The sequence below is a fragment of the Liolophura sinensis genome, chromosome 3, assembly GCF_032854445.1.
Source record: "Liolophura sinensis isolate JHLJ2023 chromosome 3, CUHK_Ljap_v2, whole genome shotgun sequence".
Taxonomy (NCBI): domain Eukaryota; kingdom Metazoa; phylum Mollusca; class Polyplacophora; order Chitonida; family Chitonidae; genus Liolophura; species Liolophura sinensis.
The window spans coordinates 25,764,315-25,789,968 of NC_088297.1; the positions used below are offsets into that span (position 1 = coordinate 25,764,315).

A 25,654-nucleotide genomic window follows, 5' to 3' on the forward strand; every position below is an offset into this window, starting at 1 on the left:
ACCAAACTCCAGAATATTTCTTCTGGAGACTGACACCAGTTGAGTGACTGGTGTCAGTCAGGATTTATGGTTGGGCTCAGCCAGAGCTGGGTTTGAACCGACAACCTCGGTGATCAGTGCTAGGTGGAGAAACAGAACTGTCCACAGAAGTGTCATTATTAAATGGTCATGGGTTTGGCTGGTGCAGCCAAGTGTGTAACACTAGCATTTTTGTTCATTTGTTCAGAAATTTCTGACAGACTTTATCTGGTACATGCACATTTGAATGAGAAATGTATGAATTATTTTGATTGACAGATGATGGGAGGAGCGTGGCACCCTCGGTGATCAGTATCAATCCCCAAGCTCCACGACAAAACTGGGCTAAAGTCAAAGCGCTGCAAAAACTTCAGGAGCAGGAATCTGTGGAAAAGATTCAGAAATCTCGGAAAGCTTGAGTCCCGGGACTTGTGTTGTCTGTTTGTCTGGCTAAGCACTTGTACATCTTATTTGTCCATCTGTCTGGCTAAGCACTTGTATATCTTGTTTATCTGTGTGTCTGTCCGACTAAGCACTTATACATCTTGTTTGTCTGTCTGCCTGTCTGTCCGGCTAAGCACTTGTACATCTTGTTTGTCTGTCTGTCTGTCAGGCTAAACACTTGTACATCTTTACAGCATATCTGTGGATTTTTACAGGACAGATGCGATGTACATTTCTAAATCTTGATTATTATGTCTACACCAAAGTGTCTTTCTATAGTTTTTGTAAATTTGCTCCCTGCATAGTTTGAACCACTTTACATAGCTTATACACAGCAATTATGAATGGCTTTAATACGAGACATTGTGATTTACAGTCACTGAACTGATGTTACACCATTAGTCATGGTGGGATATGGTTTTGTCAAAGTGACAGTTGCTCACTGTATCATACATTGTGTAAATTGTCCATTTAATACTGGACAGATACTGTATGTGCGAGATACTGTTACTATGTGAAATAATGTGAGATATCGTTATGATATTGTTACAATATTTTTTTTTCAAAATTTAATGTTGAATGTGTTACCTGTACATGCAGTTTACCAAAGGTGCTTTGTTATATAAAACATGTATGTGATCTATATGTTTGGTATATAAAACAAGCTTGCAGATGCACATGAATTGATTTTACTTTATGATATTTTTTATTCACTTGTTGAGTACATGAGAGAGGCTGCATGTGTTGTACTGTTTTAAACGAGGTATTATCTATGCAATATACTATTGTAAATGTATAATTACAACATGGACAGTCATTGGTCATTTATCTATAATTGACTGGCCAATGAGTTTCTTTTTACAGACGTAATTCTAGCTGTCACAGATTATGTGAATTATATGATTACTTCATGACCAAGCCTCTTCCTCCCTCCCCTCCTCCCTCCCTTCCTCAGTGCCTCCTCCCTCCCCTCCCCTTTGCCTCCTCCCTCCTCCCTCTCCTCCCCCCAGTGCCTCCTCCCTCCCCTCCTCTCCCTCCCCCCAGTGCTTAATTATTATAATTGTTTGTGTCTTTTTTCAAAGTATTGGAACCTCCTCCTTCCCCTCCTCCCTCCCCTCCCCTTTGCGTCCTCCCTCCCCTCCTCCTCTCCCTCCCCCCAGTGCTTACTTATTATAATGTCATTTTGGAATGATATTCCTCTCTGCTTTGTAAATGTGTATTTTGTATTGACTGACTCGGAATCGTTTGTTCACATGAGTATTGTTTGTGTCGTCTATCAAAGTATTGGAACCTCCTCCTTCCCCTCCTCCCTCCCCTCCCCTCCCCTTTGCGTCCTCCCTCCCCTCCTCCTCTCCCTCCCCCCAGTGCTTACTTATTATAATGTCATTTTGGAATGATATTCCTCTCTGTTTTGTAAATGTGTATTTTGTATTGACTGACTCGGAATCGTTTGTTCACATGAGTATTGTTTGTGTCTTTTTTCAAAGTATTGGAACCTCCTCCCTCCCCTCCCCTTTGCCTCCTCCCTCCCCTCCTCCTCTCCCTCCCCCCAGTGCTTACTTATTATAATGTCATTTTGGAATGATATTCCTCTCTGTTTTGTAAATGTGTATTTTGTATTGACTGACTCGGAATCGTTTGTTCACATGAGTATTGTTTGTGTCTTTTTTTCAAAGTATTGGAACCTTCTCCCTCCCCTCCTCCCTCCCCTCCCCTTTGCCTCCTCCCTCCCCTCCTCCTCTCCCTCCCCCCAGTGCTTACTTATTATAATGTCATTTTGGAATGATATTCCTCTCTGCTTTGTAAATGTGTATTTTGTATTGACTGACTCGGAATCGTTTGTTCACATGAGTATTGTTTGTGTCGTCTATCAAAGTATTGGAACCTCCTCCTTCCCCTCCTCCCTCCCCTCCCCTCCCCTTTGCGTCCTCCCTCCCCTCCTCCTCTCCCTCCCCCCAGTGCTTACTTATTATAATGTCATTTTGGAATGATATTCCTCTCTGCTTTGTAAATGTGTATTTTGTATTGACTGACTCGGAATCATTTGTTCACATGAGTATTGTTTGTGTCGTCTATCAAAGTATTGGAACCTCCTCCTTCCCCTCCTCCCTCCCCTCCCCTTTGCGTCCTCCCTCCCCTCCTCCTCTCCCTCCCCCCAGTGCTTACTTATTATAATGTCATTTTGGAATGATATTCCTCTCTGCTTTGTAAATGTGTATTTTGTATTGACTGACTCGGAATCATTTGTTCACATGAGTATTGTTTGTGTCGTCTATCAAAGTATTGGAACCTCCTCCCTCCCCTCCTCCCTCCCCTCCCCTTTGCGTCCTCCCTCCCCTCCTCCTCTCCCTCCCCCCAGTGCTTACTTATTATAATGTCATTTTGGAATGATATTCCTCTCTGCTTTGTAAATGTGTATTTTGTATTGACTGACTCGGAATCGTTTGTTCATATGAGTATTGTTTGTGTCGTCTATCAAAGTATTGGAACCTCCTCCTCCCTCCCCCTCCCCTTTGCGTCCTCCCTCCCCTCCTCCTCTCCCTCCCCCCAGTGCTTACTTATTATAATGTCATTTTGGAATGATATTCCTCTGTGTTTTGTAAATGTGTATTTTGTATTGACTGACTCGAAATCGTTTATTCACACGAGTATTGTTTGTGTCTTTTTTCTTTTTTTATTTCTTTACAAGACAACTGGTAATGTGTATTCTACATTGTATGTCTCACCATGGCTTATAGATATATAAATACATGCATGACAAATGTGCAATTTTACTTGATTTGAACTCTTCATATGTGACATTCCTTCAGAGATGTCTTTCAAGAAGGGAGATTTCTGTGCAAGCATTGTGTAACTGTTTTACCCATTGTGTTGGTTTGCTGACGTCACACACAAGTGTAAAAAAGCAAGCATTGTGTAAGTGTTTTACACATTGTGTCGGTTTGCTGATGTCACACACACACACGTCTAAAGAAGCAAGCATTGTGTAAGTGTTTCACCCATTGTGTTGGTTTGCTGACGTCACACACAAGTGTAAAAAAGCAAGCATTGTGTCAGTTTGCTGATGTCACACACACACGTCTAAAGAAGCAAGCATTGTGTAAGTGTTTCACCCATTGTGTCGGTTTGCTGATGTCACACACACAAGTGTAAAAAAGCAAGCATTGTGTAAGTGTTTTACACATTGTGTCGGTTTGCTGATGTCACACACACACACGTCTAAAGAAGCAAAAATTGTGTAAGTGTTTCACCCATTGTGTCGGTTTGTTGATGTCACACACAAATCTAAAGGAGGAATATTTGTGTTAACATGAACATGGCATATTATTGACCTCAATGTGTCAGCTTATTTTTATCTATGCAGTCAGCACCTCGAAAAGCTCTTTTGTTTTCCAGAAAAATTAGTCTAAATTTCCAGAATTATAAAAACTAAGATACTGAACACCTCTGACAGATGATGCAGAGTTAACCTACAGATGGTCGTGGGTTTCCCCCGGGTTTCCACCCACCATAGTGCTGGTGGAAATATAAGTGAAATATTCTTAAGTATGGCATAAAATACCAATGAAATAAATAAACAAATCATTCAGAGTTATTGATTTCCACAAAACATGGTATCATTTGTTAATGTGTTTGCATGACTTAAAGCAGAAGTGAAGGCGACAGAAAATGGCTTATTTTTTCAGGGGGGGAGGGGGTGGTAGGGTTCTCGATGATCCAACAAAAGAGGTATTGTTGATACCCAGCAATATTGGTTGTACATGTGCATGTAATTTGGCAAGCTAATTTAGATTTTCCTAATTATTATCATTTAATCTCACAGGCGGCATAAAACACAAATCATCATCAAAACATACAGACTTTGGACCTGGGGAACCTTTTCAGTATGACAGTCAAATGCTTGTATTATTATGTAAAGATTAATTATGTGTTATTTATAACTGTTATATTATATTTAATGCTAATTTAAGATAATAAACCTTTCCAAACTGTCAGTCAAGAACATGCAGTTGACCAATCATAAGCAGTATTGTTGCAAATAGGTTAACTGGATGTTCCACACATTGTTTACAAATGTTCAATCTTTCTGCGGCGCCACGGACATCACAATTGTGTTCACTGGGAATGGAATCAAACATAACTGTGATGAGGAGGAGCTGTATCCATATTGGCCTATAACAGCCCAAGGCAGAAAAATCGTGCCACACCAGCATTTTTCATGTGCTTAATCAAAAGATCTCCTACAGATCACAAACTCATCAGTATTTCGATGTATGCACAGGTAAATAAGAAACTGGTGCCGATTATTTCTAGTTTACTTACATCTTTTGAAGTTAGTTTTGTTTATATGTGTCATTTTGAAGACCTTAATGTGGCATCTTTCATGTGGGTGACAAAAATTTTCAGAAACTGGTGTCACATAGTTGCATGTAGATTTTGGAAGTAGATGTGGGCTGCGGTATATTCCTGTTGGACAGGATTTTATCAATACAGTATTATCATCAGCATTTTTGTTCAGTATTGTATTGTCTGCAAATAGGTCAGCTATGGGACTTTCCCAGCTGTTACACACAAACAAGTGTGACAAAGCCAAAGCAATATTGTCTGCGAATAGGTCAGCTGTGGGACTTTCCAAGCTGTTACGCACAAACAAGTGTGACAAAGCCAAAACAATATTGTCTGTAAATAGGTCAGCTATGGGACTTTCCCAGCTGTTACACACAAACAAGTGTGACAAAGCCGAAACAATATCATCTGTAAATAGGTCAGCTATTGGACTTCCCAAGCTGTTACGCGCGAACAAGTGTGACAAAGCCAAAACAATATCGTCTGTAAATAGGTCAGCTATGGGACTTTCCCAGCTGTTACACACAAACAACTGTGACAAAACCAAAACAATATCGTCTGTAAATAGGTCAGCTATTGGACTTTCCAAGCTGTTACGCACAAACAAGTGTGACAAAGCCAAAGCAATATTGTCTGCAAATAGGTCAGCTATGGGACTTTCCAAACTGTTACACACGAACAAGTGTGACAAAGCCAAAACAATATTGTCTGTAAATAGGTCAGCTGCAGGGTTCATACATTGGTTTAATATGTGTGTGTATATCCAATGATTTTGTGATGTCCTGATCTGACACTGACTTTACTGAGAATGGTACATGTGAACTAGCATCTAGTATCCAAGACTTTATAATTTGTGTGACACTTTCTGTGGAAACACGTGTGGGAGAGAGGTTCTGGGAGGTATTCCAAATAAGGTCCTCAGGACTGTTGATATAACACCTTGTGGTGACAAAATGTTTGCTGTATGTTGGGGTTTTTTTTTCCCAATGGACAGACCCGTCTCTCTGGTTGTGAGTACATGTTTTTATGCATAAATATAATTCTATTTTTATACAGAAAGTGAGAACTGTTCTTTATTTTTCTAATCCCGGTAAAGAATGTACTGAATTGCTACTAAACTGAAATTTTGTACAATTAACCCTAATAAAGCGATAAAATTAACGCAAACAAGAATTTGAGTATTTCTGGTCATTCTTAGATCATAATTTGAATTGACAGTTAATTTTGTGAGAGCATGCACAAAGTACATGAAGGCCTCCTGTATGTCACTTAAAGATTAGCATTTTTCAAGTGACACATTTTGCTTGAGTTTGAATGATTCATCCAGATAATAGGGCCCGATGGAAACCCACAACCATCTGCAGGTTGCTGGAAGACCTTCCAAGTACGGCCGAAGAGGATGCCAGCATGAGCTGAACTTGAACTCACAGCGATTACATTGGTGAGAGGCTCCTGAGTCATTATGCTGGGCCAGCGCACTAAACTAATGGGCTCCTATACTCTACGAGTCTGAATCCTTGCAAATGTTTCTGTGGACTAAATGGCTCCTGCAAGTGTGGAAGAACATGCAAAAAATGAACTGAGCCTTCAGAGCATGGATCCATCACTGTTTTATATATGAAAGTATTATATACATTTCGTTTGGGAGGCAAAGTTATCATTACAATCTTACTGCACAAAATTATTTAGCACTATTGAATTTTTTTCAAGTCATCATAAAATGAGAGTTCATACAACAAGAAAATGTACGTTAAAAAAAAATACACCTTGTGAAATACAACAGACAGCCGAAGCCTTCTGCAGACAGTCAACAGTTATATGATGTAAAACACGTAAATATTTGTATCAAGTATTACATGACTTGAGAAGTCACTGATTATGGCACAAGTATTGTCTACTCAGTAATAAAGGTATTATTAAAATTAAACATCTCGCTAAATCAAAAGTCCCCATCAAAATATATTGTACAATTTAACAAAACACCTTGTGAAAAGTAGCACGAGATATGCTGGTAAATTGATCCAAACTTAACAAAGAGATAAACATTTGTATTCAGTGTTTTAACATTTTGGTGGAGAAAAATCAACTCATTACAATAATAACGATTTACAGACCATTGTCAGTTTTGTAATTAACATATTTAAAATTAAACACCTTGCCATAAATAATGGAGATATTAAATGGGTACTAAAAACAATCTAAAGTTAACCAAGAGTTGCCCTGAGGGTGTATGCTGAGCAGAACAATTCCAACCACATGTCTACAGACATTACAAATTATACTGCTCTGTCTGCTGGATGATTAGCATATTTAAAATTTGAAACAATTTAAATGAAAGCTCAGGCTCATCCTCTCCAGGGAGAAGTTGTGGGGTCCCATGTACAACTCTTTTGTGGCAACTTGTCCTGGAAATTTAAGTGGAAAATGAATATGTTTTAAATATAAATTCCAGATCTGAATTCAGATTTTAAGTGATTTATTTATTTATTTGATTGTTGTTTTACGCCGTAATGAAGAATATTTCACTTACACGATGGCAGCCAGCATTATGGTGGTAGCAAACCGGGCAGTGCTCGGGGGAAACCCAGGACCTTCTGCAGGTTGCTGACAGACCTTCCCATGTATGTCCGGGTAAGTTTTATGGATGGAGGAAACCAGAGTGAGTGGCAGATCAAACAGAGATTCAGGAGTAATACCACAAGTTAAAACAGTCTTGGATCTATAAACAGATTTCTGATCCTGAGGCCAAGTGATCCGTGGATTGAAGGATTGGATGTGCTATGAGCAGAACACATATCAGTGTGATACACGTCAGCGTTTGATAGAGCCAACCATGGAACTTACCTTAGCTAAACGAATCTTAGGGGTAAACTTAAGTCTTATGAGACAACATGCCACCAATTCATTACAAAAATTTTTTAAAAAGTTTACAATATATTATACAATTTTACTTATGTATGTACTTATTTGATTGGTGCTTTATGCCATACTCAAGAATATTTCACTTATATGGCGGTGGCTAGCTTTATGGTGGGAAGAAACCAGGCTCTGCCTGGGGTGGAAGCCCATAACCACCTGCAGGTTGATGGAAGGCCATCCCACGTATGGCCGGAGAAGACGCCAACATCAGCTGAGCTCACAGCAACTACATTGGTGGATATGCATTTTTAAATGACAAATGTTATAACCAGCGTTATGATGGCTTACCAGCACAGCCATGTCAGCATCAGATATTGACCAATCAAACACCTGTGCATTCTCCACGATTCTGGCAGGTTTCGCTGACTTGGGTATTGTGATGTATCCCTTCTGTACACTCCAACGGATCATCACCTGGGCAGCGGTCTTCCCATAACTGAAACAATGAATTCAAACACATGGTTTTTCTTTGTTAGAGAAATACATGTACAAAACCACATTAACATCTCTGAGTGGAAGTGACTTATGACGAATGAGAAGGGTGGGCCTGAGATCACTGAGCCACTGAAGGTGTGCCCCACCAACCTTCACTGCACACCCGACAAATCTTCTGGTCCCCAGGTCATGGAGCAATGTTACAGGCTTGAGTCAAAGTTTTAATTATAAAATTTGGTATGTTCCTTTGTGTTATTTTAGCTGAAATTTGTTGCCCAATAACCTTCCAAGTATCTGCATTGTCAATCAATATTTTGACAGAAAAAAACAATTTTAAAGTGATTTGAAAATTTGACTTTAGTCTGAGATAACTTCGTGATCACTGGATATGGCCTATTTTATGCCAAAGCAGCAAAGAGCTTGATTTAAACATACAGTCTCATTGGCTAACAAGAGGATATAGAATCAAATTTGATTGGTTAGAGTGAGAGATACATATAGGCATGTCCAGGCCATGCCTAGCCAAAACTGAATTTTAGGTATTGTAGATTTATTCAAGTGTGACCACGGATGCAGGGTTAGACCAAGGAAACCCTGTCTCCACTGTCAGCCAATCAGCATTGACTGTACACTTTTAAAGGCCTGATAGTTAAAGTCAGCCTGCCTTCAGGCATTCTTAGATGTTATAAGAACCTTTAAGTAATTCTCTTGTAAATTGTTCTACAACGCCTATCTATTCCCACACCTCGACAACAGCTGTAGTGTCCAGGGTAAGAGCTCAGCAGCAAACATAGAGAAGCTTACCAAACTATAGAAAAGAGCTGCTCGAATTATACTAAGTGCTAATATAACTGTCCCTAGTACAACCTTCTTGGTCAACTGCAATGGATGCCTTATCGTAGCAGAGTTAATTTTGGAGTTCTTTGTCTCTTATTTAAAACCGTCAATAACACAGCTGCAACTAAGGAATGGTTTTTGCCAAACAAATTCATGTGTGTCCAAACTGCGGGTCTACGAGCTATAACACTCTTAGATTCAGAACAAAGTGTCTTCAAAATGGTTTCTCAGTGCTGGGTGCAGCATTATGGAATTCTAGGCCAACTGAAATAAAAACAGCATTGTACAAATTGACTGTTACCTTCAGTACAGATATTTTTATATAATAAACTCACCGTTCTGATAGTTTTGTTAGAATTGGCTCAGAAAATCGCTGCCCTTTTGCCAAAGGGCTGTAGCCCATGACGGCTATCCCATTCTCTCGACAGTACTTGACGACCTCAGATTTGTGTTGCCAGGGGTGGAGTTCAATTTGATTGACAGATGGGGTTGGTAACCCAGCAGTTTTCAACCCTTCCAGGTGCTGTATTCCGTAGTTAGACACTCCACAAGATCTGCATCAAAAACAACATTTGAAACTTTTTATTTTGAGTACATTTTGATGAATTTGACATTTTTATAAAGGAGAAGACCGTACAATAGTCAGCATCAGTGGAAAGGTCGCTGAAAACTCTCTCTCAAAAGCAAATAATAATAATGCTTTTAGATTGTTTTCATGGAATTAACTTGTAAATAGGGCCTTTATGGACCACACTGCCCTTGGGAAGGTACTCTGACATCACATCACCTTTTTCTTTCACTTCACATCCACAGATCAATTTGTTTATATAGCTTAATACTTAATAGGCATCTTAAACACGTAGGCAAGATTAAGTCATATCCCCAACATCAATAGCAGTGTTGAGATTGGAAACAATTTCTAGTGATGTGAAAGTACAGTACTTAAATACCAGCTATAGGCTTCATGAAGCAAATGGCAGAGTTCAAACATTTGATTGTATTTAACTATGAAAAAAAACAAAAAATGAATATTTTTCAGTATATTTGTCTGATGAATCTGATGAATGTTGCCTCATTTCCTTTCACATTACAGATTTATTTCGCACGTTCAGTTAACAGATATGAGGCAGTATACCTTACTTATCAGATCTTGTGTTTGTACGTGCAGGCATAGCCCTCTATGTACCACAATTGTCACACAGCACACCTACCTTATCAGGCCTTCTTTCTGTAGGTCTAACACAGCCCTATATGTACCACAGTTGTCACATAGCACACCTACCTTATCAGGCTTTGTTTCTGTAGGACTAACACAGCCCTGTATGTACCACAGTTGTCACACAGCACACCTACCTTATCAGGCTTTGATTCCGTAGGTCTAACATGGCCCTGTATGTACCACAGTTGTCACACAGCACGCCTACCTTATCAGGCCTTGTTTCTGTAGGTCTAACATAGCCCTGTATGTACCACAGTTGTCACACAGCACGCCTACCTTATCAGGCCTTGTTTCTGTAGGTCTAACATAGCCCTGTATGTACCACAGTTGTCACACAGCACACCTACCTTATCAGGCCTTGTTTCTGTAGGTCTAACACAGCCCTGTATGTACCACAGTTGTCACACAGCATGCCTACCTTATCAGGCCTTGTTTCTGTAGGTCTAACACAGCCCTGTATGTACCACAGTTGTCACACAGCACACCTACCTTATCAGGCCTTGTTTCTGTAGGTCTAACACAGCCCTGTATGTACCACAGTTGTCACACAGCACACCTACCTTATCAGGCCTTCTTTCTGTAGATCTAACACAGCCCTGTATGTACCACAGTTGTCACACAGCACACCTACCTTATCAGGCTTTGTTTCTGTAGGTCTAACACAGCCCTGTATGTACCACAGTTGTCACACAGCATGCCTACCTTATCAGGCCTTGTTTCTGTAGGTCTAACACAGCCCTGTATGTACCACAGTTGTCACACAGCACACCTACCTTATCAGGCCTTCTTTCTGTAGGTCTAACATAGCCCTGTGCGTACCACAGTTGTCACACAGCACGCCTACCTTATCAGGCCTTCTTTCTGTAGGTCTAACATAGCCCTGTATGTACCACAGTTGTACCACAGCACACCTACCTTATCAGGCCTTGTTTCTGTAGGTCTAACACGGCCCTGTATGTACCACAGTTGTCACACAGCACACCTACCTTATCAGGCCTTGTTTCTGTAGATCTAACACAGCCCTGTATGTACCACAGTTGTCACACAGCACACCTACCTTATCAGGCCTTGTTTCTGTAGGTATAACACAGCCCTGTATGTACCACAGTTGTCACACAGCACACCTACCTTATCAGGCCTTCTTTCTGTAGATCTAACACAGCCCTGTATGTACCACAGTTGTCACACAGCACACCTACCTTATCAGGCCTTGTTTCTGTAGGTCTAACACAGCCCTGTATGTACCACAGTTGTCACACAGCACACCTACCTTATCAGGCCTTCTTTCTGTAGATCTAACACAGCCCTGTATGTACCACAGTTGTCACACAGCACACCTACCTTATCAGGCCTTGTTTCTGTAGGTCTAACACAGCCCTGTATGTACCACAGTTGTCACACAGCATGCCTACCTTATCAGGCCTTGTTTCTGTAGGTCTAACACAGCCCTGTATGTACCACAGTTGTCACACAGCACACCTACCTTATCAGGCCTTCTTTCTGTAGGTCTAACATAGCCCTGTGCGTACCACAGTTGTCACACAGCACGCCTACCTTATCAGGCCTTCTTTCTGTAGGTCTAACACAGCCCTGTATGTACCACAGTTGTCACACAGCACACCTACCTTATCAGGCTTTGTTTCTGTAGGTCTAACACAGCCCTGTATGTACCACAGTTGTCACACAGCATGCCTACCTTATCAGGCTTTGTTTCTGTAGGTCTAACACAGCCCTGTATGTACCACAGTTGTCACACAGCATGCCTACCTTATCAGGCCTTGTTTCTGTAGGTCTAACATAGCCCTGTGCGTACCACAGTTGTCACACAGCACGCCTACCTTATCAGGCCTTCTTTCTGTAGGTCTAACATAGCCCTGTGCGTACCACAGTTGTCACACAGCACGCCTACCTTATCAGGCCTTCTTTCTGTAGATCTAACACAGCCCTGTATGTACCACAGTTGTCACACAGCACACCTACCTTATCAGGCTTTGTTTCTGTAGGTCTAACACAGCCCTGTGTGTACCACAGTTGTCACACAGCATGCCTACCTTATCAGGCCTTGTTTCTGTAGGTCTAACACAGCCCTGTATGTACCACAGTTGTCACACAGCACACCTACCTTATCAGGCCTTCTTTCTGTAGGTCTAACATAGCCCTGTGCGTACCACAGTTGTCACACAGCACGCCTACCTTATCAGGCCTTGTTTCTCTAGGTCTGACATAGCCCTGTATGTACCACAGTTGTCACACAGCATGCCTACCTTATCAGGCCTTGTTTCTGTAGGTATAACACAGCCCTGTATGTACCACAGTTGTCATACAGCACACCTACCTTATCAGGCCTTGTTTCTCTAGGTCTGACATACCCCTGTATGTACCACAGTTGTCACACAGCACGCCTACCTTATCAGGCCTTGTTTCTGTGGGTCTAACACAGCCCTGTATGTACCACAGTTGTCACACAGCACACCTACCTTATCAGGCCTTGTTTCTGTAGGTCTAACATAGCCCTGTATGTACCACAGTTGTCAGATCCCATTGGGCTATGGATCAGGTACAAATCTATATAACCTATATCCATTCTGGAAACAGAAGAAAAAAATTTATGGTTAAATTATTTCATTTACAGCCACATGAGGTATCCAATCAAAACAGCTGTAATAAGAGAGTCATATTTGGTATCTGCTGGCATATATAATCTTTTCTGTAATAACTGAAATACTGCCAACGTTTTTGGTTTTTTTTCCCCACAAATGTAGAGTTAGATACACTATAATGTCTGACCTAAAGTTTTGACTATGAATATGATGTTCACCTTAGAGAAATATTTTACTGCTTGTACTGAACTACCATAACATGTACCCTGATCAACACATAACATGTATCCTGATCAACACATAACATGTACCCTGATCAACACATAACATGTATCCTGATCAACACATAACATGTACCCTGATCAACACATAACATGTATCCTGATCAACACATAACATTACATGTTATGGCAATTTAGTGCAAGCAGTAACACACAAAAGTGTAAAGGTTAGCAATTTGATAATTTCCATTAATTAACACACATGCTGGGCACTAAGGAGCACATAGCCCCTCCTCTCCCCACAACCCCCACCCCCACCACGATGTTACTGTGCTGTACAACTATACAAAACCTGAGCTAAATACATGCTGTACTTTGTTAAAATGTACGTGGTAAGGTCTGCCAGCGGCCTGCAGATGGTCGAAGGTTCCCTCCAGGCTGTGCACGGTTTCCTCCCACCATAATGCTGGCCGCCGTCGTATATGTGGAATATTCTTGAGTACGGTCACCAGTCAAATAAACATTTTACCTTAACACTGATTGTATCATACACAAGACACTAAGTCATGAATTTTTGTACTTCACGATAATTCAGATGCAGGACATCAACAGTGGAACATTCCTCTCATGTTATTGTGCTTTACACCTATGCAGATGGAAGCAGCACTTGTTAGGGCACCACCCCAACATTACTTCCAACGTTATTTGATGCTTGGGGTAGTCTTATTCCACACCACTAAACACATTGCGTCCTACACAGTCACTTTGATTAAGCTAATAGCAAACACATAAAAAAATCACAAACTTTTTAAAAGCTTCGTTGAAGAGCTTCCTGCAATAATCATATCCGTTTGCATCCCAAATTTTTGACACAACGAATACATCTTCTCTTTTTAAGCCAGCCTTTTTCACCCCTCTTCCCACATCAGCTTCATTCCTGAAAAAGCGATGAGAATTATACACTTTAGACAATCATTAAAAACTTGTTTGTTTGTGGCAAGCTGACTGACAATCATTAAAAACTTGTTTGTTTGTGGCAAGCTGACTGACTCTCCAAAAAGAAAAGGGTCCAGCTATAAAGTCTTTATTGCACATGTACTTTTGATAGAATTTCTCAATGAAATTTCTCTTTTTTTTGTTTTTACTTTTTTTTTAGCCAGAATAAAAAAGAAACTTTTCCAAGCAACCAAGCATATAATTTCTGATTAGTTAGGTTATCTGCAACAAGAATTTGCTAAGGATTGAGTCAATAAGATTGTATGCATGATTAACACTTGTGGGCTTGCTCTGGGAGTGATATCAGTGACATTAATTATACTGGGAGTGGTATCAGTGACATTAATGATACTGGGAGTGGTATCAGTGACATTAATGATACTGGGAGTGGTATCAGTGACATTAATGATACTGGGAGTGGTATCAGTGACATTAATTATACTGGGAGTGGTATCAGTGACATTAATGATACTGGGAGTGGTATCAGTGACATTAATGATACTGGGAGTGGTATCAGTTACATTAATGATACTGGGAGTGGTATCAGTGACATTAATGATACTGGGAGTGGTATCAGTGACATTAATTATACTGGGAGTGGTATCAGTGACATTAATGATACTGGGAGTGGTATCAGTGACATTAATGATACTGGGAGTGGTATCAGTTACATTAATTATACTGGGATTGGTATCAGTGACATTAATGATACTGGGAGTGGTATCAGTGACATTTATTATACTGGGAGTGGTATCAGTGACATTAATGATACTGGGAATGGTATCAGTGACATTAATTATACTGGGATCAGTGACACTTGTTGGCTTGCTCTGGGAGGGGTATCAGTGACATTAATTATACTGGGAGTGGTATCAGTGACAATGATACTGGGAGTGGTATCAGTTACATTAATGATACTGGGAGTGGTATCAGTGACATTAATGATACTGGGAGTGGCATCAGTGACATTAATGATACTGGGATCAGTGACACTTGTTGGCTTGCACTGGGAGTGGTATCAGTTACATTAATGATACTGGGAGTGGCATCAGTGACATTAATGATACTGGGAGTGGTATCAGTTACATTAATGATACTGGGATCAGTGACACTTGTTGGCTTGCACTGGGAGTGGTATCAGTGACATTAATGATACTGGGAGTGGCATCAGTGACATTAATGATACTGGGATCAGTGACACTTGTTGGCTTGCACTGGGAGTGGTATCAGTGACATTAATGATACTGGGAGTGGTATCAGTGACATTAATGATACTGGGATCAGTGACACTTGTTGGCTTGCACTGGGGGTGGTATCAGTGACATTAATGATACTGGGAGTGGTATCAGTTACATTAATGATACTGGGAGTGGTATCAGTGACATTAATGATACTGGGAGTGGTATCAGTGATGGCAATGATACTAGGAATGATGATAGTAATTGTAATACTACTGGGACTGGTAACAGTGATGATAATCAGACGAGTTATATCAGCCATATCAATAATACTGTAAGTGATATCGGCGACACTGAAGTTCACAAATGAGACTGTACATTGATTCTGTACATTGAGACTGTACATTGAGACTGTACACTGAGACTGTACACTGAGACTGTACATTGAGACCATACACTGAGACTGTACACTGAGACTGTACATTGAGACTGTACACTGAGACTGATTATGTTGACGCTAATCAAGGATCATTTTAGCGCTGATAACAGCCACATAATGTGGTAAAAAGGTTACAAAGTCACACTAATGATTGTTGTAATCATGGGGATCGGGAGAATAGTTAGTATGTACGAGTAAAACTCAGCCGTGTCGATCAGCCGGTAGCCATATTGGAGGGCGTGGATTACAGCTTTCTCCGCCTCTCCGTTGTCTCCTGAAGCGGCTTTGTACACACCCAATCCAAAAAGTGGCATCTCAAACCCACTGTTCAGGGTTACCCTAGAGTCCAGGCTTGTTGCCACGGTAACTGCAGCCATGGTTCTGAATCAGAGAAGAATTGAGAGGATTTTATTGTTTTACACTGTATATATATACTGCACACAGTAAAACTGGCCAAAGTAAGATTCAGTACCCCTGAGACAGTTCATGTATTGTGAAATTCCATTTCTCAACGTGAATTTCCTTCAAAATGGCAGACAGGACTGACACCTCCAGACATATCTAATACTATACTAATTTACTGCCTCAGTGGATTCCATGCTGAAGACAAACTCAACAGGACTGACACCTTCAGACAAATCTAATACCATACTAATTTACCGCCTCAGTGGATTCCATGCTGAAGACACTCTCAACAGAACTGACACCTCCAGACATATCTACACTAATCTGCTGCCTCAGTGGATTCCATGCTGAAGACACTCTCAACAGGGACTGACACCTTCAGACAAATCTAATACCATACTAATTTACTGTCTCAGTGGATTCCATGCTGAAGACACTCTCAACAGAACTGACACCTCCAGACATATCTACACTAATCTGCTGCCTCAGTGGATTCCATGCTGAAGACAATCTCATGCAGGACTGACACCTTCAGACAAATCTAATACCATACTAATTTACTGCCTCAGTGGATTCCATGCTGAAGACACTCTCAACAAGACTGTCACCTTCAGATAAATCTAATACTATACTAATTTGCTTCCTCAGTGGATTCCATGCTGAAGACACTCTCAACAGGACTGACACCTTCAGATAAATCTAATACTATACTAATTTGCTTCCTCAGTGGATTCCATGCTGAAGACACTCTCAACAGGACTGACACCTTCAGATAAATCTAATACTATACTAATTTGCTGCCTCAGTGGATTCCATGCTGAAGACACTCTCAACAGGACTGACACCTTCAGACATATCTACACTAATCTGCTGCCTCAGTGGATTCCATGCTGAAGACAATCTCAACAGGGCTGACACCTTCAGACATATCTACACTAATCTGCTGCCTCAGTGGATTCCATGCTGAAGACACTCTCAACAGGACTGACACCTTCAGACATATCTACACTAAATTGCTGCCTCAGTGGATTCCATGCTGAAGACACTCTCAACAGGACTGACACCTTCAGACAAATCTAATACCATACTAATTTACTGCCTCAGTGGATTCCATGCTGAAGACACTCTCAACAGAACTGACACCTCCAGACATATCTACACTAATCTGCTGCCTCAGTGGATTCCATGCTGAAGACACTCTCAACAGGACTGACACCTTCAGACATATCTACACTAAATTGCTGCCTCAGTGGATTCCATGCTGAAGACAATCTCATGCAGGACTGACACCTTCAGACAAATCTAATACCATACTAATTTACTGCCTCAGTGAATTCCATGCTGAAGACACTCTCAAAAAGGACTGACACCTTCAGACATATCTATACTATTTTACTGCCTCAGTGGATTCCATGCTGATGACACTCTCAAAGAGGATGACACCTCCAGACATATCTACACTAATTTGCTGCCTCAGTGGATTCCATGCTGATGACACTCTCAAACAGGAATGACACCTTCAGACATATCTATACTATTTTGTTGCCTCAGCGGATTCCATGCTGAAGACAATCTCATACAGGACTGACACCTTCAGACAAATCTAATACTATACTAATTTACTGCCTCAGTAGATTCCATGCTGAAGACAATCTCACTACATCACAACCTGCTTAGTCAGGCTTTAACTGCAAAACAGTTTACCATATTAATGATAAACTACTATACATATTAGTAGTAATAAAATATTTAATATTTATAAAGAAACTTTCATTTGTCCAGAAGGACCCAACCCTAACAAACAAACCTCAAAGTACCTTTCTACGATCCATAGAGCTCCCAAAATCTGGTAAACTTGGCATTTTCTGGGATGACAGAACCATGTACCAAATGTACATTCTATGTGTATGTATGTGCGAATGTATGTTGTGAAAGAACAGACCAGTGAAGGATTTTACCTTTGTATCGTACATGTACTAATAAAAATGTTCTTTTTTTTCCATAATATATTTTTTTATTCATGTATGTATAAAATAATAACCATTAACAAGAGCTTTACAAGAACTGTCTCATGATCAGTCCGTGTCTTCTTTCTTGTATTTATAATTCAGCAATTGTTAACAGCTCAAGGTGGTTTCCGGTCTTCAGAAAGCCTGACTACCCTAAGTCTTCAACCTTTTCAACCACCTCAGCCACTACTGTAATATTCTGAAACATTTTGAGTGACCTAGAAGGGGGTAGGGAAATAATTAGCACCGTTTCATGAGCCTTGGATCTCTAGTGACACCAAGAAATAATTTCATTGTTATTTTCACAATAATTGCATGCTTAAGATGTTCTGTACATGTTTGTGGGTCTGTCCCATTTGGTCTATGTAACAATACCTGGAGAATTAGAGACTTCAATTTGCCATTTTTTTTTAAAAATTATAATGTGCAAACATTTTTTATAATATTACCTTTTTGTGAGAAACGAGGGTTTCACAGGTGACACAAGCAGTGTCCAGATGCGTCTCATATAATGTCCAGCTGGAGACAAAGATAAAACCTAAGATATGTAGTACATACAGGTAGGTCAGACATGCAGGATCGTCCAAAGACTGAGCAATATCCACTTCTATGCTCTACTTCTATGCTAGTGATGATAACAGATTATGCACTGTCATACAGAGGTACCACAGGGTATTTTTGACTTGGGTGTGATTTTTTTTCTATGGTGTTTTTTTTTTTTTTGGTGGAGGAGGGGGGGGGGGTCTATATCATCATCCAATCCAACCTTATGCAAGAGTCCAGGGGTCATCCTGGCAGGCCCACACTCCTAGATCCCTGGGGGACATGTTGTGGCAAATTTTAGGCCTATAAATTTTGTGTGACTCAGTGATCATAAATAGTATATAAATAAATGACTTCTATCAGTCAATTCAATTCTGAGTTCATCACAACAACAAAAAAAACAAAAAAAATTCCCAACACTAAATTGGGTGGGGGTTATGTGTGTGTGTGTTGGGAAGGAGGGCGGGGGGAGGTATTGGAGGTATAAGTTATGTATGATCAGAATGAAAGTGTTGGAAAATTACACCTGACAGAGGCCACTGTGAATGCGATATCAGTAAAGGGAGAGAACTGTTCAATGCACAAAAAGACTTAAAATGGGTTCAACCCACATTCTCAAAACAGAAACATTTGACTTCATCTATCATCACATGGAGTGATTATTTGTAAAAATAATGGCAACATGTATGCTGATCACTTACATACCCAGTTTTTGAAAAGCAACAAACAACCTGTTATCTTAAACCTTGTTGTCTGCTTGCGCCTCCTCATCCAAGAAGTTCGCAGTCTCGAAAACATAAGTAAATGACAGTGTATGATTTATTTATTTATTTGATTGGTGTTTTACGCCGTACTGAAGAATATTTCACTTATACGGCGGTGGCCAGCATTATGGTGGAGGGAAATCCATGACCATCTGCAGGCTGCTGGCAGATCTTCCCACATACCGTTGGAGTGGAAGCCAGCATGAGCTGAACTTGCCCAGTGTACGTTGTAAAAACTTGATGTGATGTAACTGCATGGTCACATATGGTGAGAACAGGCCACTGAAGAACCCACACAATGTTTCAAAAGCATATTAATTTAATTGATTGAAAGCATTCTAAAAAAAAAGTGAATATATATACACTATTTTCGTGGACAGTACATACTTCATACTAGCCAGCGTTTCCTTTGCCTGGGAAAAGCAAAGAATGCAGCCTCCTGTCTTCTGTGTTTGTCTGCAACTTGGTGAGTGTGACATAACACACATGTGACATAGGAGTGTGACATACATGTACCGCATGTGGCATACGAGTGTGAAACACATGTACCACACATGACATACGAGTGTGACATACAAGTACCGCTCAAATGACATACAAGCAGTCAGACTTTTTGCACTCTGTCGCTGGCCCACAACAGCCTGCGCGCGTACAGATAAGTCAGTCCGATTTTTGGCACTGGACAGATATAGAATAATTACCGATCTAAAAATTGCGCTTATCGTGTTTTTTTTAATCTCCCAAGTACATCTAGCTGCATACTCACCTCTTCTCGATTGATACAGTTGCTTCGCTGGAGTGATAGCAGTTGATTCGAACGCAAAAACTTTCGTAGGATGTTGATGTTGTCGCGAGTAAACTAGCCGTCCCAAAACTAGAACCTGAATTTTTTCCGGACAAGACCTAAACTCTGTGTTACTTTAATTTGCTGGTTTACTAGAAATACATGTAGCTATAAATAATGGAAAATGAGGGCTGAATTCTTTTCTTTCTTCGCTGTGTTCGGTTTGATGCTAATGTCCCATGCGATAAACTTTTTCTGCTCCGAATGAAAATATAATACCAAGTAATTTCCTGTCTTTAAAACAGAATAAGTTCACATTTAGACCTTGAGCACTGCTTTTTCTGAAACCATTTTCCAGATTTAAATTAATTACAGTCTAGTTTTTATTCATTAAGAAACCGGGAATTTGCTCCATGTCCACATATATAACATTGGCATAGCTACTTAGTCCTTAATAAATATTATATTTCAACTTTGCATTCAAGAGGTTTACTTGTAACCGCGAGTAAGCCGACAATGACGTCATAATAAGTTTCACTGGCGGCACCACATTAAACAGAGCGAGGCATGTTTCTAGTTTGATGCCAGAATAAAATCTTAAAAATGCATTGTATATAGACCGATTTTGACCACGACAAGGATATCATGGGGAAATTGGATATTGATATGCTAAACTACCCATACGGCCAAGGCGGTCTATTCAATGCAAAAAAGTCTAACGTAAGTTCAGAATTAACAAAAACCATACGACAGAAGTGGGAAAACGTGGAAAAACCAGGTAAGTTTGTGTTCACATTCTCTTTCTTTATACTGTTAGTGTTTTTTTGTTTTGCTTGTTTTTTTTTTGTTTTGCTTGTTTTTTTGTTTAGTTTTTTTTTTCTGACTTTTGTTTTCGACTTAGTACATTAAGTGCATTGATAATGGCTTCAGTATTTACATTTACACGTTTTTGTTATGATTTATTTATGAATCCGAATCATATGGAATGAAAGTAGTAGAACTAGAAGCCAAACTACACGTAGACTTGGGAGTCCGACCTCTGTGGCCTGGGGTTAGTGTGCTAGCTAGCGCAGCACAATGACCCAGGAGCCTCTCACCAATGTAGTCCCAGTGAGTTCAAGTCCAGCTCATGCTGGCTTCCTCTCGTAGGTGGGAAGATCTTCCAGCAACCTGTGGAAGGTCATGGGTTTCAGGCCATTTCCCTCTTACCATAATGCTGGCCGCCATCATTTAAGCAAAAAATTCTTGAGTACAGCATCAGACAACAGTCAAATAAATAATTAGATTAAGCTGACAATTCAAATTCTTAAATTAGAATAGACTGACAAACTTGGAAGTCTCTATAAGGACAGATTTTAGACATTTTTAAGTTAGACTTACGTAGACTAAGTGGAAGACAACATTCTGATCCCACAATCTGGTGTATTTGTATTGCAGAATTTTTCTTGGTGAAATTTTAAACTACAGTACTTATTGACCTAAAGTTTGGTAGGCAAATATACACATTCACAGACACAGGAAGGCCTACAAATACTTTTGATGCCAACTCTCAAGTTTTGTCCAATAAAAAATTTAATTCAATAAAATTTCACAAAAAGACTCTTAAATGACAATTTAAAGTTGAATGCTAAATTTCAGGTGAAAACACAATTCATAACATTGTATTCTCATATCTGGTATCCATTTTCATAATGAAACAATATCTGATGAGACAAACAGAAAGCATTATAATGAAGATCTTTATCCCCTTGGCTGCAGCACGCTATGTTGTACACAAAGTCACATGTAGGACATCGGACCAATTGATCCTGGCTGAAAACAAATCTTGCTGGACCAAAAACTACAAACGTCGTCAGCAGAATCTTCAAATTGGATTTTTCAACCCGATTCAACGACCGTATCAGTGTCTAGGAGGAGATTTCACGCTTGACCCAAAGGAGTTAATTCAGGATGTTTACAACAAAACACTTTCAAAGAAGGTAGGAGAAGCGCAGGACAGTTCTTCACATGAATACAGCAGTCTGTTTTCAAACATAATTCATAATTTTCCTCCAGCTGTAAAAATTCATTTGTTTGCTTAAAAATTTGCTGTACATATTCAAACTGGAACATTTAGGCCAACAAAGTCATTTTCTTCTATCTTAAACACAAACATGTAATTTCTCATTGAAACTGATGAGATATTGACTCTCATTTTTCAACAACTGAGGCACTAGGGGAAAAGTTTAAAAAAGTTAAAAAAAAAAAAAAGCTATTAACTTTCTTTTTGAGGATGTAGTTTTGTGGAAGCTAGCTAACACACAAGTACACACAATTCACCTTTCACCTTTATCTTTATTTTTTAGTTTTGTTTAATGAGTTTATTGGCATTTTTTCTCTAGCAGTCAAAAGAGCGACCAGTGAAGAATAAATGCAAGGATGACACACCTACATGTATATCGTCGATGGAAACAGAACCTGTGAGTTTATTCCTTCATTTGACAAACTGCTCTGTTGTATGTGATACTTTTTAGTATATTCACATACATACGTTGAACATTTGTTTCTGGCAGCTTTCAGTGGCAATTAGAAGGTGGTAGGTGACCAATAACTGTTCATGATTAAAGGCAAAGAAAACACTAACATAAATTCTATATCAGATGAAGGACCATAAAATAGTTCAATATGTTTTTAAAAAATTTTTTTAACCTGGTGAGCTGCCTTAAAATTCTAGCAATATTGGGCCATATTTTGACGTCACATCAGGATTTTGTTATATTAACACACACAGAGTAACATTTCATTGATGAAAAGGGATATAAATGTAGATATATACATACATTCACTGAATGGACGTTGAAACAAACTACATGTATTTCAAACAAAAAGTACATATTTGACGTCACTGATACCCTCTGGTTCACTACAAACCACCATAGAATCTGATGTTTTAAAACCATTTTGTTTGGTTGCAAAAATTATACAAAAATAAATTCAACTATTTTCTTGGACAGTTTGTAATGATCTTTCATCGACATATACTTCATTTTAGCGTTTTCTTTGCCTTAACAAATGGTCTTCTTGTATTGGTGACGAATTCTGACTGATTCAGAGTTGTATTTTCATTATCCACCCTGTCGCCAATAAATAAAACAGTTGTTATCCATAAGCAATACATTTTTTACATGCATTCATTTCTGAAGGAAACAAAAACTTTAGAAATTTTTCCTTTGTGTATCTAAAACTGTAGAACAAGATACATACATGTATGAGGATCAGATGCAGAACATACATATAGCACTATCCTCCTTTCTTCGTACACCTGCTACTGCACTATCCTCCTGTGTTTGCACTACTGATACATGTAGCACTATCCTCCTTTGTTTGTACACGTGATATATGTATCACTATCCTCCTTTGTTTGTACACCTGATACATGTACCAGTATCCTCCTTTGTTTGTACACCTGATACATATAGCGCTATCCTCTTTTGTTTGTACACCTGATACATGTACCACTATCCTCCTTTGTTTGCACACCTGATACATGTAGCACTGTCCTCCTTTGTTTGCACACCTGATACATGTAGCACTATCCTCCTTTGTTTGTACACCTGATACATGTAGCACTATCCTCCTTTGTTTGTACACCTGACACATGTAGCACTGTCCTCCTTTGTTTGCAGACCTGATACATGTACCAGTATCCTCCTTTGTTTGTACACCTGATACATGTAGCACTATCCTCCTTTGTTTGCATGCCTGATACATGTAGCACTATCCTCCTTTGTTTGCACACCTGATACGTGTATCACTATCCTCCTTTGTTTGCACACCTGATACATGTAGCACTATCCTCCTTTGTTTGTACACCTGATACATGTAGCACTATCCTCCTTTGTTTGCATGCCTGATACATGTAGCACTATCCTCCTTTGTTTGCATGTCTGATACATGTAGCACTATCCTCCTTTGTTTGCATGCCTGATACATGTAGCACTATTCTCCTTTGTTTGCATGCCTGATACATGTAGCACTATCCTCCTTTGTTTGTACAGCTGATACATTTAGCACTATCCTCCTTTGTTTGTACGCCTGATACATGTAGCACTATCCTCCTTTGTTTGTACACCTGATACATGTAGCACTATCCTCCTTTGTTTGTACACCTGATACATGTAGCACTATCATCCTTTGTTTGTACACCTGATACATGTAGCACTATCCTCCTTTGTTTGCATGCCTGATACATGTAGCACTATCCTCCTTTGTTTGCATGCCTGATACATGTAGCACTATCCTCCTTTGTTTGCAGACCTGATACATGTAGCACTATCCTCCTTTGTTTGTACACCTGATACATTTAGCACTATCCTCCTTTGTTTGCACACCTGATACATGTAGCACTATCCTCCTTTGTTTGTACACCTGATACATTTAGCACTCTCCTCCTTTGTTTGTACACCTCATACATGTAGCACTATCCTCCTTTGTTTGTACACCTGATACATGTACCAGTATCCTCCTTTGTTTGCACACCTGATACATGTAGCACTATCCTCCTTTGTTGTACACCTGATACATGTAGCACTATCCTCCTTTGTTTGTACACCTGATACATGTAGCACTATCCTCCATTGCTTGTACACCTGACACATGTAGCACTATTCTCCTTTGTTTGTACACCTGATACATGTAGCTCTATCCTCCTTTGTTTTGTACACCTGATACATGTAGCACTATCCTCCTAATCCTCCTGCATGAAATAAGCTACATGCAGTGTTTTATTTATTTATATATTTATTTATTTATTTATTTTCAGTCTGCTCCATGTGGCATTTCAGTTTACTTCTTGTGGTATTTGTGTCTGTAATTTCAGTACACTGCATGTGGTATTTGTTTCTGTAATTTCAGTCTACTCCATGTGGTATTTGTGCCTATAATTTCAGTCTACTCCATGTAGTATTTATGTCTATAATTCTAGTCTACTCCATGTGGTATTTGTATCTATAATTCCAATCTACTCCATGTGGTATTTGTTTCTGTAATTTCAGTCTACTCCATGTGGTATTTGTATCTTTAATTTCTGTATACTGCATGTGGTATTTGTTTCTGTAATTTCGGTCTACAGCATGTGGTATTTGTGTCTATAATTTCAGTGTACTCCATATGGTATTTGTGCATATAATTTCAGTCTACTCCATATGGTATTAATGTCTATAATTCCAGTCTACTCCATGTGGTATGTTTGTCTATAATTGTAGTGTACTCCATGTGGTATTTATATTTATAATTTCAGTATACTCCATGTGGTATTTGTGTCTATAATTCCAGTCTACTCCATGTGGTATTTGTGTCTATGATTTCAGTGTACTCCATGTGGTATTTGTTTCTGTAATTCCTGTCTACTCCATGTGGTATTTCTGTCTGTAATTTCAGTCTACTCCATGTGGTATTTGTGTCCATAATTTCAGTGTACTCCATGTGGTGTTTATGTCTATAATTTCAGTCTACTCC

At 39.6% G+C, this 25,654-nt stretch overlaps 3 protein-coding genes across 5 annotated transcripts in view; 2 read left to right on the forward strand and 1 right to left on the reverse strand.

Annotated features, from left to right (window-relative positions):
- LOC135463506 (myosin-IIIa-like) overlaps window positions 1–1,969 on the forward strand; it is a 67,079-nt gene extending 65,110 nt beyond the window's left edge. Inside the window, exon 31 of the mRNA XM_064740765.1 lies at window positions 298–1,969. Coding sequence (XP_064596835.1) covers window positions 298–437 — 140 coding nt within the window. The 3' untranslated portion in view covers window positions 438–1,969. The remainder of the gene's footprint in view (window positions 1–297) is intronic.
- Window positions 1,970–6,300: 4,331 nt separating this feature from the next.
- LOC135464071 (uncharacterized oxidoreductase YtbE-like) lies at window positions 6,301–20,207 on the reverse strand. Of its 2 annotated transcripts, none has more exons than XM_064741555.1 (7): window positions 20,141–20,207; window positions 15,846–16,034; window positions 13,846–13,977; window positions 12,697–12,804; window positions 9,336–9,554; window positions 8,017–8,164; window positions 6,301–7,214 (listed from the first exon to the last, which is right to left on the reverse strand). In XM_064741555.1, exons 2-7 carry the CDS (start codon window positions 16,028–16,030, stop codon window positions 7,155–7,157), a joined length of 852 nt encoding a protein of 283 aa, XP_064597625.1. In that variant the 5' UTR covers window positions 16,031–16,034; window positions 20,141–20,207; the 3' UTR covers window positions 6,301–7,154. The 2 variants fall into 2 exon arrangements, with proteins under 2 accessions (XP_064597625.1, XP_064597623.1); XM_064741553.1 differs by lacking the exon at window positions 20,141–20,207 and adding an exon at window positions 18,517–18,582.
- A 504-nt stretch (window positions 20,208–20,711) lies between these two features.
- LOC135464154 (uncharacterized) overlaps window positions 20,712–25,654 on the forward strand; it is a 28,094-nt gene continuing 23,151 nt past the window's right edge. Inside the window, exons 1-3 of one of the 2 annotated variants that reach the window (XM_064741651.1) lie at window positions 20,712–20,936; window positions 21,917–22,137; window positions 22,540–22,617. In XM_064741651.1, the coding sequence (XP_064597721.1) occupies window positions 20,804–20,936; window positions 21,917–22,137; window positions 22,540–22,617 (432 nt within the window). In that variant the 5' untranslated portion in view covers window positions 20,712–20,803. The remainder of the gene's footprint in view (window positions 20,937–21,916; window positions 22,138–22,539; window positions 22,618–25,654) is intronic. The other variant, XM_064741652.1, reaches the window with a different exon arrangement.